The 20,956-nt window shown below is 35.3% G+C and overlaps 1 protein-coding gene across 1 annotated transcript in view; it reads left to right on the top strand.

Moving 5' to 3' along the window:
* The window catches only part of SPATA17 (spermatogenesis associated 17), a 198,833-nt gene that overhangs the window by 91,710 nt on the left and 86,167 nt on the right, over positions 1–20,956 (top strand). Inside the window, exon 7 of the mRNA XM_047077214.1 lies at positions 14,117–14,320. Coding sequence (XP_046933170.1) covers positions 14,117–14,320 — 204 coding nt within the window. The remainder of the gene's footprint in view (positions 1–14,116; positions 14,321–20,956) is intronic.

Genomic DNA, 20,956 nt, shown 5'->3' with positions numbered 1-20,956 from the left:
TTAACCGACTGAGTCACCCAGGCGCCCCTAGTAGGTAAATATTTTAAAAGACATAGAAAGTTTGTACCATATTTTATATATTTATTATAATCACAAAAGAAACATAACCAAAGAGGAAGTACAATTGTTTGTTCAAAAATATATATTAAAATTTAGGGGCGCCTGGGTGGCTCAGTCGGTTTAGCAGCCGACTTCGGCCCAGGTCATGATCTCGCAGTCTGTGAGTTCAAGCCCCGCGTCAGGCTCTGTGCTGACAGCTCAGAGCCTGGAGCCTGTTTCAGATTCTCCCTCTCTCTGACCCTCCCCGTTCATGCTCTGTCTCTCCCTGTCTCAAAAATAAATAAAACGTTAAAAAAAAAAACCTTTAAAAATATATGTATATTAAAATTTAGTTTCATTTTGCTGTGACAAATGTGACTTTAAACATGTTAGTATAAAGTAGCATATTTTCTATTAAATAGTCTTGTCAATTGGTTTTTCTATGTATTTTTTGACAGTTGAAAGTATTTCACTCAAAAAGGAGTTATGTTATCTATACAATATTGCAGCAGACAGTAAAATAAAAGGTGAGAAAATGGAAGGAAGGTGTGAAGAAGGGAGAAAGAGAAAGAATTTGTTTTTAAATCTTAATATGTTAATATCTCTTGGGCCTAAAATAAATAAACTGAAGGTCTCAATTGCTGTTGTCATACAGAAAGGAAAGTCTTGCCAAAAGGATATGACCTCTCTCAGTTTAGAGAAAAGTTACATTTTCAAGGTGTTTATATAATGTAAAGCATTCCTGTAGTTTTAGTCCCTTTAATGAGTTGAAAAATATTTTTCTCCTAAATTTATTCAGCTTTATTTTCCATATACTTGCAAATTAATACATGTATATATACATATGCATATAATTTCATTTTAGTATCTCTTTGAAATAAATTGTGAATCATTAGGATAATATAATTTTGTTGTACTCATACTTATTATTTATGCTTATGCTCTACATGCATAAGTTAATTTATGATCATCTGAATTAGTCTTAAATTAACATCATTAAAATGATTCAATTTATTTTACCTGGTTTCTTTCTTTCTATATCCACACAAAAATCAACTGCTCTGTCAACAATTATCCGAATGCTAAAATTGTTGTAGGGCCTTCCCTGACCTCACAAGGCACAGCTGTTGCTTTTTATCTCCATGTCTAAATAAAACACTTACCATTGGCATTATGGTTACATCTACTTCCCTCTAAAGTAGGCAAATTCATAAAGGAGAGCAACTGTGTCACTGTAATGTCCCCGATTTCTAATATCAGAGTCATGCTATGCTATTTCTAATAAGAGTCCTAATTCAGATTTACAATACTTTTCACATTCAAAACAAGAAAGAAAGCTTTTATTTCAGTCTCAATTATTCACTATTTCTTCTCTGAATTAAATAAAAACCATAAATAAAACAATCATCTTGACACATGTAATGATTTTTAGTAACTGATGCCTATATTTGGTAGAATATTTCATGTGTTTTTTAATTTTTTTAGATGCTTATTTATTTTGAGAGAGAGAGAGACAGACAGGCAGAGCAAGCATGAGCAGGGGACGGGCAGAGAGAGGGAAAGAGAGAGTCCCAACCAGGCTCCACACTGTTAGCACAGAGCCCAATGCGAGGCTTGATCCCATGAACTGTGAGATCATGACCTGAGATCATTGGATTCTCAACCCACTGAGCCACCTAGGTGCCCCCTAGGTGGTGTTTAAAATGGCAAATCCTATATTCAAAGAAAAGGCAAAGGGGAAGCTAACTCTTTAAAAAACCTTTTATGTCCCAAAATAAGCCAAGTTCCATAACTAGACAGGGTGAAAGTGAAATTCAAACTAAGATGTGGCTGTTTTCAAAACCATACTTTCTCTTTATGGTATGGTTTTAAAAGGACTGAAAAAGGTCCTAGTTCAACATTATTTTCCTGGATGATGGCTGAAATCATATCTTTAAATTTCTATTTATTTGAAGATAACTACTAGACAATGTATTCAGTATTATTACCTTTTTATGCTTTGTGTGAATTAGCTTATCAGTTTCTTTAAGCATCAGGAGGTGAGAGGCATGAGTCTAAGATGCAGGGCTCCTTCACAGGAAGACAGGCAAGCCTTCATGGGTACATCTGGATAGCTGCTGGGCAGTGTGTTTGTCTTGTTGGGAAAAGAGCCATGAGGAAAGGAATAAGGGTGAGTACTTATATAATCTCTTAAGTATTTTTGCCTTTGAGGCATCAGCTGAAGTTCTGAAACAATAGATGTCCTATTCAACACTACTACACATTGTCTTATGACCCTATGATTTGAGATGAGGAGATATCTGTAAGAATACAAATGGTTTTGACATCTGACTCTTGATCTCAGTACTAGTGTGTAAAGGTGAAGGTCAGTGAAGCTGAAGGAGTCGAAGAACCATGAATCTGTGCTGTTGGGATGGGTCACCCACCTATGCATGACATACCTAAAATTATCCCCCATCACATAGTAGAAAGGAAGACTGAACTAAGTGCCAGTGGCTATCATGAATATGGGCAAATGATAACTGCAAGGAAGGACAAAAGATTGCATATGTATATTTCAAGAAGGTCAACGAGTACTGGTTTGAAAGTGACATTGTGAACTAAGAAAATGCAAATCTCTCCCTGGTCACTATGATACAGAGGAGTTCTAAAATGCTTTGTTCAGTGGGCCTGCAAAGGAAGTTCCAGTTGTAATAAAAAAGAAAAAAAAAGAAGGTAGAGAATATATTTATTGAAAAGTTTTGGGTGCAAAGAGAAGTTGTTTAGCATAGATGGGAGAGGGATTTCACAGGGCAAGGTTGAAAGGATTACAGTCAAGGGATCAGAATTGTTGGGAAAAGAAATAACAGTAGTTGAAGATGAGTATAAAAGAGAATATAAAGGAGAGCTGGGATTAATTTAGCAGATAATTATTTGAGCATGAGCATTTTGACAAAAACCAAATAGATAAATAGGTGTTTGATCCAATTATCTCTTATTGTAGAGAAATTCAAGTTGCTGCACCTGTTCTTTATTTTCATTAGCACAGTAATGATATAATAGACTGAAAATGAAGTAATGGGTTAAAAAGTACAAGGGAGGTATTCATATTTTTGAAGTGAGGAATGAAATGACAAAAAGCCCACATAAAAACTTGTGAAACAACCCAGTAGTACACCCCAACGCCAGAGACTAGACTTTATTCATTTTACACCAGATCAGTTTTTTTGATCAAAATATTGTGTTGGCCAACTTCCTCTGATTAAATCACTTTCCCTTTAATTGTGTTTGTGGCCAAATTGTGTTGCCGCGAGAGGGTCTTACAGTTTGAGTTGAGATAAAGGATAGCACAATTGTGAAGCATTGTGTAATTTTCTGGGCTCCCTACCACCAAGGAGGTCAGAACAAAACAGGAAAGCAAAAGATAACCCAAAAAAGATAAAGTTTTTATTTAAGGGTAACACAGGAAAGTGAAAAAATCCTAATCACTCAGCTCAATTATCACAAAGTGGCAGGTATAATCTGTACCTAATAGGCACTAATTAATAATTTCCATACAGGAAGCCACAGGTCTACAGAAAAAGACTGTGTGAGAGCACAGTAGTCTGAAAATGAGGTGGTCTTTGAGATCTGGTCACAAGATTGTAGCCAACCAGATTAAGGCAACATAGCATTTCCCCATGAGGCAGTCAATCCTATACTTTTGATAAAACTTAAAATGGCTTCCTCCTGTTTGCTTAAGAAATCTTTCTTCAAAGACTCTTGGGAAATCAGTTTCTTACAGAGCCCCAGATAACACTGGGAATATAGTTTGACAAATGCTCCTTTCTATTAGTACATTTTCTTTAACAAAAGAAAGTTTTCAATCCTGTTGACGGTTTCTGTATTTTTCTTTTAGCAACTAATTGTCTTGAAAGTCATCTTTTAAACCCAAACTATGAAATCATTTTTATTTTTATTTATTTTTCATTTTTTAATGTTTATTTTTGAGAGAGACAGTGCATGAGTGGGGGAGGAAGAGAGAGAGAGAAAAACACAGAATCCAAAGCAGGCTCCAGGCTCTAAACTGTCAGCACAGAGCCCGGATGTGGGGCTTGAACCCACGAACCTTGAGATCGTGACCTGAGCTGAAGTCGGACACTCAACTGACTGAGCCACTCAGACGCCCCTGCAATCATTTTTAAATTAAATCATGTGTAGAATTGAGCAAGGGGGGGGGGCACTTGGGTGGCTCAGTCCATTAAGCGTCTGAGTGTGCTTCTCTCTCTCTCTCAAAAATAAATAAATAAGCATTAAAAAAAAAAAACGAAGAACTGGGCAAGAGAAAATAATAGGTTTCTGAGGGGGGTGGAAATGGTATACCATGGAAGGTTTGGGGTGGGTGGTGGAACATCCTTTACTATTTTTCTTAGGTCATTCATACTTTACTGGTATGTATAATAAGCCAGTGCAGAACATGTAGAAATTGGGTGTTTGAGACATTGCAATAGGGAATTTTCAAATCGTTGCGGAATTCGGTGTCCACTTGCACTGCACTATTCAGAATAATTTTTGGTAAGGTCACCCAAGAATCTCCTAATTTTAGATCCACCAGACCTTTGGGAGTTTTGCACCTGGCTCATCACACCTGAGATATTGAAAGTTGCGTTGGCCTTGATGACCTTACGATCAGCTTTTTCTTCTACTCTTTCATCATTTCTTCTCAGTCTTCTTCAGTAATTCTTGTGTATCTTTTTACTCTGATATTTTATAGGGCTATTTATAGTTCTTTAATATCAAAGTCATTTAAAGTTTCTATTCCTTTGCAAATCTTTGTGTTCTAGGAATGCCTTCCTTTATCTTACACACCAGGCACATTCCTTGTCTTCCTTCACTCGTCTTAAATACCAGCCATCCTAACCCCCCAGAATAATCTATTCTCAGTATGGTTATATATCCGTATCAATACTAATTCCAGTATTTTATAATTATTTATAAACTGTCAATGCTGTGACTCACATGGAAAAGCAGGAATCAAAGCCAAATATGGAGAGAGTGCCAAGGTAGCAGATAAAGGAGGGGAGGAAGTAAATGAAGCTGTTTTTTTGTTTGTTTGTTTGTTTGTTTGGTTGGTTGGTTGGTTGGTTGGGTTTTTTGGAGGTGGGGAAGGGAGTTTCTATGTGTTAGGAAAAGGAGCAGGCCTAGAAAATTTTCCTAAGCAAGAAAATAAGCAACTTTCATCCACTCCTTACAGGGATTAGTAGAATAGTGACCTGACATTTACAGAGAAAAAGACAAAAGGATTGTTTAGTGGGAAAGATTTCCCAGAAAGTCTTTTACGTGGCATCTTCTCTCAGAAATTCTTTCAAAATGCAATATAAAGGGAAATCCTGACTGGGGGGAAAAATGTTCTTTTAGTCCCAAGATTTTCTGAGTCATGATAATATTCCTATATTTTAGAAGACTCAAATCAGTCTCTACTTTTTCTTTCCTGACATTCAATGAATTACGATGTGATTTGTGCCACAAGAACACAGTTTGCTTCTGTGGAGGTCACCTGTCACCTTCTAATTACCATGCCAGTGGTGCATTCTTTGTCCCCATGCTGTTCCACCTCTCCCGAGCCTCTGACACTGCTGACCTCCTTCACGGAACCGTCTTCTCCCTTGCGTCCTGCCTCTCCTCCCTCGCTGTGTGCTCTTTTGAGTGTCCTTCATGGGCTTCTCCTCGCCTACTCATCTCTTACATGTGCTCCTAAGACTGCCCCCATGAATTCCCCACATGCTCTCCCTCAGTGACCCCATTCATTTTCATACATTCAGCTATTTCAATTCAGAAAACAACTCCATTTGCCGCTTATGACCTTTTTCCCAAGTTCCGGACCTACTCTTACAGCTCTACACTGGACCTTTCAACCTGGATTTGGGGGAAGCTCAATTCTAATAACTCCAAAACAGGTAGTAATATCCCTGCCTGACTGTCCCCTCTTTCCGCCTTCTCTGCCTGGGATCTAAGCCCAAGTTTTTCTGTAAGTCCACATTCTCTTACGTTCTTCTTAATAAACATATTATCAATGTCCTCTGGTTCTGTTTCTGTAGAACGCTCCCTGTCCATGTCATTCTTCTATTTCCACTGCTCTTTCTTCTTACCTTTCAATAAACGGTCTTCACATTTTCCCAGACTGCTGGTCTATATTCCTTATTCAGATAAATATGGATTGATGGTCTACTCTGAGCCAGATATTAAGATAGGCTGTAAGTCAGGGTTCTCAAATCTGGCTGCACATCAGCTTTAAAACACAGAATTAAACTCAGCTAATGCCCAGACTGCTTCAAAGATTCTGGTTGAGTTGGTCTAGGTTGGGCCTTGGACATCAGTATTTATCAGGTTCCCCAAATGACTGTCCTCTGTTGCCAGCTTTGAGAACCACAAACTTAAGTACACAGAGGCCGATAAAATGGACATAGTTCTTGCCCTGATGGAGCTTAAATTCTAGATAATTGGGGAGATAAACATCAAAAAACAAAGTCATATATGTTTATAATTAGAAGTTGTAAGTTCCAGGAAGAAAATGAACAGAAGATTTTGAGAGGGAGAAAAAATATAACACGACAAAGTATATGGGTGGGGGGGGGTGGTGACAAGAGGTCTTTCCAAACAAGTGAGAGTTAATATGAAGTCTTAGGGATGAGTATAGTTTGGCCAGGAAAATAAGCAGATAGGAAACACATTTGGTGAATTTGAGTCATGGAGTAGCCTGGCATGTTGTGAGGAAATAAAAACCATTGTGAATGGTAGACAGTGAGGGATAGAAAGCGTGACTTAAAAGAGGTTGGAACAGAAAAAAGGGACTTTGTTCAGAATTTGTTAGGATTTTTAAGTGCATTAAAAATACACATAGTTTTTTAGGGGCTAAAATAATCGTTTTAATTGTTGCTTTGGCTTCCCCTGAAGGTAAGTGGGGTTCAAAGCTGAACAGATGGAGAAGAGCTAAATTTCAGTTTGAAGCACTTTGGTAAATAAGGTTGCTTGAATAAAGGTGTTGGCTGTGGGCCTAAATAGATGCCTATGGATTCAAGATAGAATTTGGAGGTAGCATGAATAGAACTTGTTGCTGGGTTGGATATAAGGGACAGGGGAAGACCATGCATCATCAAAGGTGATTCTCAGGTTTTTGGCTTAAGACACAGAGCTGATGGCACCATTTGCTTTTTTTGTAATAGATTGTTTTAGAGCAATTTTAGGTTCACAGCAGAATGGAGCAAATGGTACAGAGATTTCATATATACCCTGTGTCTATACCCATGTCTTAATCTACATTTGCTTTTCCGGACCATTTTATACAAATGAAATGATATAATATGTGGTATTGTGTCTAACTCCTTTTATTTAGAATAATGTTCTTGAGATTCTTCCATGCTATAGCACACATCAGTATTTCCTTTCTCTTTATTGTTGATAGTGTTCTATTCTCCAGATAACTATATTCAGTTAATAATCTGTTGATGAACATTTGTATTGTTTCATTTCAATTTTGGCATCAATGAATAATCCTGCTGTAAACATTTGCACGCAGGTCTTTGTGTGGGCATATTTTTTTCATCTGTCTTGTACAGATTCCCAAGGATGGAATTGTTGTGTTATAGGCTAAGCATAGGCTTAACCATTTTTAATAGGCTTTTTAAAATTTGAGCAGTTTGGGGTTCACAACACATTTGGTCAGGAAGTTGCCATATACTATCTACACCCACACATCGTTATTACCCAAAGTCCATCGTTTACATTAGGGTTCACTCTGGGTGGTGTATTCTATTCTACTCTCATCTCACTTGCAGGGTTTCTGAAGAGAAGTTGAATGTAATTCTTATATTTGTTCCTCTGAAGGTAAGGTGCTTATCACCTCTGCTTCTTATAAGATTTTAAATATGATGTGCCCAGGTATATGTTTGTTTATGTGTTTGTTTGCCATTTATTTCACTTGGTGTTTTCTGAGCTTCTTGGATCTGTGATTGGATGTATGATATTAATTTGGGAAAAGCTTCAGTCACCATTATTTCACATATGTCTTCTGCTCCTTTCTCTCTTCCTTCTTCTGGATGTTCCCATTATGTGATGTTATACCTTTTGTTATCCTACCTTTCTTGGATATTCTTGTTATATTTGTATCAGACATTTTTTTCTTTGCCTTTCCATTTTGGAAGTTTCTGTTGACATATCCTCAAGTTCAGAGATTCCTTCCTCAGCCATGTCCTGTCTACAAATAAATCCACCAAAAGCAGTCTTCATTTCTGTTACCATGGTTTTGATCCCTGGCATTCTTTTTTATTCTTTCTTAGAATTTCCATGTCTGTGTTTTCATTGCCTACCTGTTCGTGTCTGCTAACTACTTTATCCACTAGCTCCCTTAACATATTAATCATAGTTGTTTTAAATTTCTGTTCTGATAATTCCAATGTCCCTGCCATATCTGATGCTAGCTCTGTCTCTTTGTAATATTGTGGTTTTCACCAGTGTTTCCATGAAGTGTGTTTCTGTAGACTTCATGTACTAGTAGGGCGTGCTTAAGACTTCCTCCCGAGTTTACCTTCTAAAGGAGAATGTGAAAATCAATAGACTCCCATTTATGTAAAAAGTAAGTGTAACTTGCAGCCTTCTAGAGTTTGGCCCCGGTTTATCTTTACAACCTCATCTCTGACTATAGCTTCATGCTTAAACTGGCCAATATGGTGTTCACTGAACAACCGCTCTGTGTTTTCCCACAAATACGTTTGTCTTTATTTTTACCCTTCGCTTAGCCTGGAATGCCTTACTTCCCTTTTTTTCATTACCAAAATTCTACCTATCTTTAGAACAAAGCCAGATACTTTTTCCACAGAATTTTCTAAAAGATAAATACCTTTCCCATAATCTCTGGTGTGTACCTCTTCTACAACAGTAATTAGAGGATACTTACTATAGGCTGGGTATGTCATCGTCAGCCACAAAATCACTCTCCTAACCCTCCCTCCCCCACCACTGAGAATGGCTTGATAGGAGTGATCTCTTTTTGTTCATCTGTACCCACCTTAGATCTAGTAAAGTGTTTCTAAGTTAGTAGCTGCTAAATATTTATTGAATTGAATTAGTATATAGAGGACGGGATTTTATTTAAATTTCTTTGTCTTATTCAATATTTAATGAAAGCATTTTAATATATGATAATAACAATTACAGAATCCACATGACTTATAAATATCATTTGTTAAACTAATGAAGCCAGCTACATCTGGGGTCTCCATTTCACATGACCCCACTCTGTACTTTGACTCAAAACTTAAAAATTCTCCTTAACTGAAGTAACAGAAAAGCATGTGTCGTTAGTCATTTTTTTTTCATATTGCTTTATATAGACAAGTTTTCTAGCAAATCTCTTCTTGGCGAATACCAAATGTTTCCATGAAATTCTTATTCCTTCTGGGCTACGGTGTCTGACGGGTAACATGACTATTGTCTGAAATGCATGTGGAAACATAACTGTAGTAGCTGAGAAACGACCATGTTTCCTTTTAGTTCTCAGCAAGAGTAATTGAATGTAGAATATCTTACTAAACACTGGACTGTGACAGTGTGTTAACACTCTGACTATCTCCTAACAGCAGGGCAATTATTTGCTGAGTGGGATTTTTATAAATCTCCTGGCACGAGTATGTCTCCATAATGATGATGAAGTGCACTGGTCAGTGTTGATTCAGCAGTCCTTAGCCTCGCAAATACTTCATTCACAGTTCTCAGGCCCACTTTTACTTTCCTGCTTATTAGAGATCTTTACTACTCTTCTGGGCTGGCTTAGAGTCTAATTTGTAAAATAATTTTTATTAAATCTTAGAACCTGAACATATTTTAGTCAGCCCCCCTTTCTAGAACCGTGTATCTTCTGCACCACCCCCCACCCCGTACTCACAAATTCTGAATCCTTGTCCAAGAAAATACCTTTTGATTTTGTTCCTTTGTGTGGCAATCCGCAACTCCCTTCACTGTGTAATTGTCACTCGCAGAAGTAAAACTTGAATCCTCCCACCTCTCCTGTGTACGTAGTAGCTGTTCATTCCTGAGTAAGCAGCTACTTGGAAATTATGAGAAATTATTATTTCTCAGATGGCAGAATCCGAAATTGAAACGCTGGTCATTCTGCTTTGGAAGCTGTAAGGGTACACAGTCATGTTTCAAATTCTTTGTATTTTACAGAAACGTGTTTTAAAAAAGTTAACCTCAATAACAGAGAGAAGAAGCAAAAATTAGAATAGAGCTTCCCCCAGGCAAAATGAAGGCCTGTGGATGAGTGGGAAATGACCGTAAAAACATTCTCCATGAAATAAAACAGTAGATGTTCCACATCTGCCATCCATTTGTTTTTAAACCAACTGCATTTTTTAAAGTACTTTCCCACACAATACTTAATAAAGAATAAAAACCGGGAAGAAAAGAGAAACTGATAGGTTGTTAGAAATATGGAATGGTTCAAAATATTAATGTAATGCTAAGGGTGACTGGGTAACAAATGGTACATTTGCTCGTTGCTCAACCTGACATAATTAATATTCCAGGTCATGCTTAAGTTCCCATGATGGAGGGTCTGAAGGGGGGAATTCAAGAAAAATATATATCTATTATATAACTCATTGCCTTTTTTTTTTCCTTTTGACGAGTCAGAATCATAGCCTTTAAAAAAAATCAGTGCTTTCACACCTCATTTGCCGTATTCACCACTGGGCCACCAGTCAGCAGCCCAGCCTGATGCAAGGAGGTCAGTAAGAAGCTATTAGCAGAGTCCTCTCCTGAGATTTCTTGGGTCTTATTGAGTTGAATGTTAGCATGACAGTGCTGCAAATAACTCAGTTGTAGGCTTTTTTTTTTTTTAAACAGTTAGCACAGATTTCCCCATAGTGTTGGTCACTCTAGAAAATTATTGCTGAAAATGAAGTCCCAAAAGCTAGCTTGGCAGTAGCCCTTCTAAGTTGCGAAAAATGTGAAAACTGAAAAATATGTCACGGTCCCTTAGGATTAACCTTGTCTTTTGTGACTCATGGTAATATTTTTTTAAAAATTCACAACAAACCATTGTTCACAAGTGGCTTGCAAAATTATGGCGTGTCCAATTGAGACAATAGTAAGTTAGGGTTGTTTTATTTACTTAAAGAAGTAATAGTTAAATGAATACTGTATCAGTATAAATAAATAGAGTATTTGCTTGCTGTAGGGACCGAGGGAGGGCTGGACTGTTTTCATTGACGTAAGTTAGCAAATGTATTAAATTAATTTCTAAACTAACCGACACCTTGAAGATTTTCAATGATACATTTTAAATTCAATTAAAATATATTTTCTACCGATATTTGATTTAAATTGCAAAGAGAATACACATGAGGAGGTCTCCATATAGGTTGCAAAATATCATTTAGGAAAGTTATCATGTCTACTGATCTATTTGCATTTCCCATCTAGCCTATGTATACATGTGCATGCAAATGTGGAAGGAGACCAAAAAAGATTTCTAATGGGGTAAAGTTAATAACAGTTATTCAAGTAGATAGATATTTTTAACTGATAAATGATAGCCTGGTTAAATTGTACCTATTTCACAATTTTAATCTGCAAGGTTGTGAAAATGATAAACTAACAGACTTAAATTAGCTAGATCATCACGAAATAGAGTGGCATTCTCCTTTCTCATAGGCTATAGAGATTTAGTTATATTTTATGTCAGAATATTCTTTTAATATAATATTGTGTTTTTTCTCACTATACTTGGTACATTGTCATCATAGAAAATCACCCTGAAAATCATCTTAAAAATTATCACCCACTTAAAAATTACGCTAAAAACTATTTTAAGTATATGTGCCCATATTGTCTTTAATTAACATCATTTAAACTGTATATGAGCCTGCCTTATTTGATATTTAGTGTTATAATGAGAGAATGTTAGTATGACATTAACTATGGTTTATACGATTACCCGTAATATTTTCGATACCTTTTTTTCGTATAAATTATATAGGGGAAAAATCCCAAAGAAGACCCAGTTCAAAAATATTTTTAAGATATTTAAATATATTTGCATTGGTTTCATGTTACCTAATAAAATTCAACTATAACAGGAAAAGTTGAGTTGGAGGTGACTCAATGGGTCTATGATAATTTAGTTCTAGCTCACAGCGTGTTTGAAAGCACATGGAAACTGATATGTTAAGAAAGATAAGAAGAGTATAATCTGTATTTGTTTGTAAGAAGTTGATAAGATAAACATTTTACTGAGATATTGATGTGGTTTTGGAAAACAAGCATAAAAGAGAGGCTTCATGGGCCTTTGTGAATAGTGCATCATTGTTCTCGATAACCACATTTAGCATTCGTTTTTTTGAATGTCTACTATGTGCCAAGTACCCTAATAGGCCGTGGGGATACAAAAATAACTAACAGAGCTCTGTGCTCCAGCTGCTGGTTTGGGGAAGACCTATACAGACAAAGGTAATTATGAAACAATGCGGTAGGTGGGTAGGAACTGTGAGGGAATTGTCCTAGGTTATTAATGAGGCATTAGGGATAGGACACTGACTATAGCCTCAACTGGTTTTGGACAAAAGTTAACACTGAACTGAAGTATTAGCCTGGAAATACAAAATTTGGGGGGGCGCCTGGGTGGCTCAGTCGGTTCAGCATCCGACTTCGGCTCAGGTCATGATCTTGAAGTTCACGAGCATCATGCCCCACACTGGAGCCTGCTTCAGATGCTGTGTCCCCCTCTCTTTCTCTGCCCCTCCCCCTCTCATACTCTGTCTCTGTCTCTCTCTCTCAAAGATAAATAAAACTTAAAAATTTAAAAATATATATAAAATTTTCTTAAGATGTTTTTTCAAAGACAGCAATCTAAGGTAATGATACTACTTTGGAGCTGCTGATCCCGTCAGGTAATTATAGTGAACAGAAAAGTGTATGCACATAATGGTGACATGAGAGAAAAGCACATTATAGGAAAAACTATATGGGTTTAATGGATACATTCTTTACATTAGTCTAGAGTATCTACACAGAAACCAAACAAGTCATACTATCCTTTAAAATGTAACTTGTCCTTATGGTTATGCATTTGTATATACGAAAAAAGTGTCAAACTTCTATGCAGTTTGTAAACTCAAACGCCACTGAATTTTCAGAGAATGAACATCTGCTATACTTGAATTTAACATTTGTTGCACACACCTCCCTTGAACCTCTATTGCATAGCAGGCGCTGTGCTAATAAGTAAGTGGACTATTTTGATATAGTGTGTGACCAAGTCAATGAAAGAACATTAAGGGTATACGACACTACGCAAGTATAACACCTAATAGAAAAACCAGTTTATTATTTTAAAGTGAAGAACTTAAAATAGCTTCCATTAAATAGGTTGTATAATACATAATCATTAAAACATGTATTTATTGAGTGCATACTTTGTGCCTGAAACTGGTTCAACCATTGCATATTTGAGTTGTGTAAGTGAATGGTATGATTAAATCTATGTATACATAGTACTCAGAAGACAGAAACAATGACTTAATGTCCTTCTCTTATGTTTTCTTAAATACTTTTGTAAAAAATACGCCATATGTGCCAGATAGAAGCTATAGCTGAGTGTGGTGTTGTTGTTGCTGTTTTTTGTTGTTTTAATGTTTATTCCTGTTTGAGAGAGAGAGAGAGAGAGAGAGAGCACAGGAGAGGGGCAGAGAAAAAGGGAGACAGAGGATCTGAAACTGGCTCTGAGCTGACAGCAGCAAGCCCGATGGGGGGCTTGAACTCACGAACCATGAGATCATGATCTGAGCTAAAGTCAGTGCTCAACCGACTTTAGAACTCAGTGGTTTTTAACATGTGTAGTCTTTAACTATGAACGATTCTGAAATTGTTAGTCTGGAGTAGAGATAAAATGAGTACCTTGCAATCTCCTTGGATGAATCTGAAGTCAGCCTCTAGTTAAAAACTAGAGTTCTACTGTAAAATACCCCTTAAACATATGACAATTCTTATGATACAGTTTTATCTTACTTTTAAGTCGTGTGAAAATTGAAGATAAACATCAACATTATGTTCTTTTTTTCAGATTCCAGGTATATACAATTCACCATTCAGAAAAGATCCCGATCCATGGGAATTGCGGTTACAGAAGGCAAAGCCCTTAAGAAGCCAAAGGCCTAAAGTTAAGCAGAAGCGCGACGTCAACATTAGCAACCGGCTGGCGTGTACGAGTGCCCGCTCCCTTCCTCAATCTGAAATTCTGCCACCCATTGATAGGAAGCAGTGTCAGGTACTTATCACTTCCGTCTAAGAATTCTGTCGATGATTGTATTCTTGCTGTTTTTTTTTAAGGGTTATTGTTGTGTTCTTTTGTCTTTGTGACAAGAAAGAAAAATTGTTTTTTATGGAATTTAACGATAGCTAATAAATACAGAGTGTGTTTCAAAGATATACCAAGGAAGGAATCAAATATTTCTATAGTACTGAATTTTATGGTTTCAGATACCGAGTTAACACATCGGATTTTTGCCTAGGATCTACTCTTTTTCTGTAAGAATATTGTTGCAACAGTACTTCTTATAACATGTTGCTAAAAAAAAATAAGATGTATTATCACCTTTAACTTCTCATGTGATGATTCGTATCTTTATATACAATGTTAAACGTAATTTAGGTTTGAGTCATTTAAAAAGTGCAAGCTGGAGAATTACAGAGGATCGAAAACAATGCAGGACTCAAGCAGAGACGAATCTTCCCTGTGGATGGGTATAGAGCTGGATTGGCAAATGACTTCCTAGGGGAGTGGAGTAGGATGTGTTGGGTGATGATCGCCACCGTCCCGAAAGGCCCAGAGAGCAACAATTCTATGATCCCCAGCAATATTTAATCTGGAGTAGACGACCGCCACCAGGTAGCATCAACCTAGCATTGGGTTGATTTCGATTTGCACAGCCAGACTTGCGGGACTCGTACCTGGTAGTTCCCTGCATAGGCTTGCCTCTGCATGTCTTTTGCTATATAATAAATGGGTTCAAAACCTGATGGCTTAGCCAACAAACATGTCTTCTCTCACAGTTTCTCTGAGAAACTGTGGTGTGTGGCAGGTACAGCTCAGGTGAGTACCTCTGACTCAAGATCTCTCATGTAGTGGCAGTCAATGTGCCAGCCAAGGCTGTGATTTCATGTGAAAACTCAACTGTAGGGAGGAAGGGAAGGATGAGGACATCCTCTTCCAAGGTCACTCATATCGTTGGTCGTGTTCATATCTCAGTCCCCTCTCGCGTTGGCCTGTCTACACTACTGCCTCACTGGCAGCTGGCTTCCCTCAGGGGAATCTAAGAATCATTCAGAGAATGATTCAGGGAATGTAAGAGGTCATTCAGAGAATAATTTTCAAAACGGAAGCCTCAGCCTTTTTATGACCTCATGCCGCAAGTGACAGCCCATTACTTCTGCCATATTCTGTTTTTAGGAGTGAGTAAGTCTAGTCCACGCAAGGGCTTGAATCCCAAAGTGGGATCATTGGAGGACATCTTCGAGACTGCTTTTCACACCCGCACCCATTTCCTCAGCTTCCAATAAGCCAACCTCATCCAAGCCTTATTTCTGATATCTTATGTATTCATTTTCCAAAACTGGTTTTTTTTATTCCCTTTATTTTGTGCATTTTTTGCTCTCTTAAAGCTACTAACTGATCATTAAAACTATCTAAGGAAATACTATTAACTGATGGTATACACTATATTATAGAAAGAGCTGTAAAAAAATTTATCTAAGAAAACATAGAAGCTGAAAATTCTCCCTCTTTCTGAAATAGAGTGACATACAGAGTGGACTTGAACAAGAGGACAAGGGAGAGATAATTGCAAAAATTTCAGTTTATTTTGAACATACCTTCAGAGTATGGTTTCATGATTCTTTTCAAAATATAGGTTATACCAGTATTCTAATAAAGGCATTAAAATAGTTTTGAAAACAAATATAAATTGCATTTTGTAAGTAACTGAATTTTTACCATTTGAATTATGCCTATGACTATTTCAGTTGATACAAGTAACAATTTTGCATGATACCATCTGAATGAGCAATTCAGTGTATTAGTTATTCTATAAAGAAAATAATTCTAGTATCATCATTGCTTGTGTATTAAGTGTTCAATGGTTGCTAAGGTGTCAGATATATAAAATATAATCTATATTTTATGCTATCTTCAATGAAATTGCTATTGGGAGTACACAGAATTCATAGGGTAATTCTGAATACAACTTCTTAGGAAATGTGAAAATTATATGGTATTAATAAGATATAGGTATATAAATGTTTCTGAGTTGGAAATACTATAGAGGTTACCATACCAAACTGCCACGCTGTATAATATTTACAATGTTAACCATGCACATTTAATATCATTTTATATGAGTTTTATAATACCGGTATTTTATATTAACTTCACTACTTTGCTTTGCTTTTCTATGCTTAATACTGCTGATTTTATACAAGTTTGTATTCACTCTGCATCTCTATTAATATGCTTTTCTCAATACAACCACTTATTACTTTACATAGCTTCCCCCATAGCGTTCTATTTATACATATATGTATTTAGTATTTATGGAATGCACATGGAAGATATATATATACATATATATACCTATATATATGATATATGTGAACCATTTTTACATGTATATTTTTATATAAATATATACATTTTATATATAAATAAAATATACATTTTATATATAATAAATATATATAAATTATATAAATATATATAAGTTATATAAATTTTAATTTATATAATATATATAAATTATATAAATAACATGAATTGTAATTATATAAATTGTATAAATTTATATAAATATATTTTATAAATATGTTTATAAATATAAATAATGTATACATATATTATAAATATGTTTATAAATATAAATAATTTATAAATATTTATAAATTATAAATTATATAAATATATAATATATAATAACATATAATATATAATATATGATTTATAATTATATAAATATATATTTATATATAAATTATATAAATAATATAAATTATAATTATATAAAATTATATAAATTATAAATTATATAAATATATATAAATATATATATAAATATATATATAAATAAAATATACATTTTATATATAAAAATATCATGTAAAAACTGTCATATATATTTGTATGGAAGATGTGTGCATTTATATTTATATAATAAATATGGAAATAAATATAATAAATGTGTAAATATGTATGGGAAATATATATGTGTGTGATTGAGGTATTTTCCAACACCAACAACTAATTCTCTGGTTCCCTGAATACCATTTGGCATCCAATCCATTCAAGCCAGTTCTGACACCAATTACCAGGAGTTCATGCAAACTCCGCAGCTTACAGGCTTTTGACCCCACAAAAATGTTCTTCACTTCACATACCAGTCACAATTTCTGGGTCTCCCGTACTTTTTACTGAACTGGCTATAATTGGGCAGTCCCCTGACCCCAACCTAAGGTTTGATAATTTGCTAGAATGGTTCAAGAACTCAGGAAGACTTTTTATTTAAGTTTACTGCTTTATTATAAAGGGTACAAGTAAACAGCCAGATGAAGAGGAACATGGAGTGAGCTCTGAAAGCGTCCAGAGCGCTCAGGCTTCTGTTCCCACAGAGTTGGGTGCACCACTTTCCCAGCACGTAGATAGTGTGTGCAAGCTAAGAAGCTCATCAAATTTCCGTGTAAGAGTTTTTATAAAGCTCAAACTTGAACTCCATTAGATTTCACTGAAGATCTGAAATGGGGCTGGAAATTTCAACCTTCTTTCTGGTGACCAGTCTCATCATGAGGCTGCTAGGGATCTAAATCATCTCATTAGCATAATCTCAGGTGTAATCTTATTTTGAATAACAAAGGCACCCCATCACTCAGGAAATCCCAAGCATTTTAGGAAGTCTATGCCAGGAATCAGAGACAAGGACCATACAATATATATTTCTTTCTATATCACAATAGTATATATATATGAAGACACATAGAAAAAATATATATACATTCATATAAAATATACATGTGTATATATACTTATGGAATATACATATATATGGAGGATTTTATATGTGTGTATATATATGGATACATATGCAGATGTATATCATACATATGTGTATACTTATATACACATACTCAGAAATTACCTTTATCTAGCATACCACAAAATAATGATCGTTGTTAATTATCTTTTCTTTTCTGCTCCCTTCTTTCTTCCTTTTTTTTACTTGTGCTCTCTACCCTTGTTCTTTTTCTCTTTCCTTCTTTTCCTATCTCCTTATTCCTATCCCTGGTCTTCTTTCCTCCCCTCCACACCATTATATCTCGTCTTTCTTCCTTTCTTTCCTTCTTTTGTATTTCCTTCCTTCCCATTCTTCCTCAACCCATCTTTTCATCCCACCTGCCTCTCTCTCAGCTTCCTTTGGCTTCTCCTTTCCTCACTTCCTTGTCTTCTTTTTTTCCTTCTTTCCATTCTTGTTTTCACAGAATGGGATGTTTACTGTTGTGGTTTTATTGGACTTAACCACATTTCCTTTATGTTATCTAATAATATAAAGTTACATACATCATTAGGGAAATTTAAGATTATATATGCTCTACTCCAAATTATAATATTTATACTGTACTTGTAAGCTAAATTTCTTAAACGTATGAGATAATGTTAGGAGTTTGAAATATAACTTCATTATTATTTAAGCTTTGAGAATAGTTTAAAAATACAAGATGACTATAAAGTAACACGGGCTACTAAAAACACAGAAGAACATAAATGTATTTGACCTTTATAATCAGGATTTCGTTGGAGGCAAATAAAATCAAACTTTGGAAAACTATAGCTAAGAGCCAAAGGAGACTAACATTTCAGGTTGAGTCTAGGCATTATAGGGATTAATATTTGGAAAGGGGTACAATGAGCAGATCTGAAGTTGGAAGCTATGTCCAAAATCTGCGACCCCATGTCACTCCAGGTATGATCAATGTAAGTAATCACTTGCGATCTAAAAGGCACAAATTGAAAGAGCGTTGGCATAGGAGAAGCTTGACAGCACATGGCATTTGCTTACCAGGGAGGAGTTCTATTGAGCTCAGAGGCAAGACATGGATTGTTTAGGATAGAAATGTGTGGACCAGGCACTGAGGGACATAGAGAGATGGACATGCTAACAGGAGGACTAGGACCACAAAGGTTATATTAAGCCCCAAAGAGAGACTGGGTCTATTTTTGTCTTAAATTTTGCTGCTTGAGGAGGGCTCTTCCTTTTTCATTTCCTAGTCTTTCTGGAAACAGTAAGCTCCAGAACAAGTAAGTCTACAAATGGATATGTGTTATGTTGATACACCACCAGAGGATAGAGGGCAGAGCTTGGACACTTAGAAGACCATTCCTCCTTGTGAATGCCGGTTCCTTCAAAGAACTAGCCTTGCCCATTTCCTCATATATATATGATATTGCTATTGTTCAAAACCTTTTTCAAACTTCTCTTGAAACTAATAATGAAAATAAAGCCAGGAGTATCATTTTTGAGTGTTTAGTATGTTCTGAGTACAATGCTAAGAGTGTTACTTACATTATTTCATATATTGTAAGATTAATTTTGTGAGTTATTATTCCATTTTACATATGAGGGAAAAAGGTCTAGAGAAATAATTTTCCCTGATAACACAACCAAGTATTAATTTTTAAACTATAGAATTTCTCAAAGGAAAACATTAAGAATCTGTAAAGAAAAAAAAATCCCCATTTGATTTCTTAATGGTGAACTTGGAATCATGTTACTGTATCTTTAAAAAGTAAAGTTCCAATAAAAATCCATTAACTACTTTCAAATATAGCAATCCTCCTGTCCAGCTGTGAAAAGTACTAGATGATACTTATTTGCCATTTGTGTTATTTACGGTCCATGACTTTTATGGTAACTGGTTCCTATTATTGGTTTCTATTAATGTAAAACATAAGTGAACATAAATGAGGCGTGAATCATTTCTTTTTATTAGCCCCACAGTCTTCACTCAGTGCTTGCAGTAACTCCAGCTGTGTCTTGTTAGTGATAACCTATTTAAAGAAGCGATCTTTAAGGATAAGGAATATGATTAGGAATCTTTGTCCATTTTACATCACTTCTCTCCTGTACGATAGTGATGAAAAAAGAAAGCAGTATATAATTAATGGTGTAGCAGAATCTGGAGCCACTTCTGATTTGTGTTGTACTTAATATGATACTAATTAGACAATCAGTGGATTCTAGTAATTAGTGTAAGTAACTACTAATTTAAAGGTAGGATATGTTGTAAAACAGTTTTCACTATTGCGGCTTATGGACTTTCCTCTCCTATGTATTTGTACCATTAAATAGTTGCCATTGTATCAGAGCTATTATGCAATAGAATTTAGAATTTTAAATAAAGAACACTTAAATTAATTACAATTATGGCCCCTCTGTGTTTTGGAGGATCACCAATTAAGCATAAGTTGTGGCATTAACTTCAAAGTTTTATCTTAATAAAAAAACACTTGCTATGCTATTTCTGTTTATAAGAGAGCTTTTTAAAAGCAATGCTCAGAATTTTTCCTAATACTTTTACTTGCTCAAAAAGGGAGAGAATTTTTTTTAAATTATACCAGAAGAAACATTTTTTTTAATTAGAAAACAAAGTAACTTATAACTACAAATTTAAGAGTTTTAGCATGAAAAGTCTTTTGATGTAAATAGGGAAATTCTGGCTAATATCAAATATTTTACTACTTGTATTTATAAAATCAAAACATTTATCAAAATATTTATCAAAATATTTATCAAATTTAAAATTTAAGAATTTATCAAAATATTTACTACTTGTGTGAACATTTCTTGAAGATGTGATATTATTA

This window comes from Lynx rufus, unplaced genomic scaffold (assembly GCF_022079265.1).
Source record: "Lynx rufus isolate CCGP_SWC_20201006 ecotype Redwood Valley unplaced genomic scaffold, mLynRuf1.p SCAF_15, whole genome shotgun sequence".
In the NCBI taxonomy this organism is placed as follows: Eukaryota; Metazoa; Chordata; class Mammalia; order Carnivora; family Felidae; genus Lynx; species Lynx rufus.
Note: the sequence above shows the minus strand (reverse complement) of the source record. Positions and strands in the feature narration are given on the sequence as shown.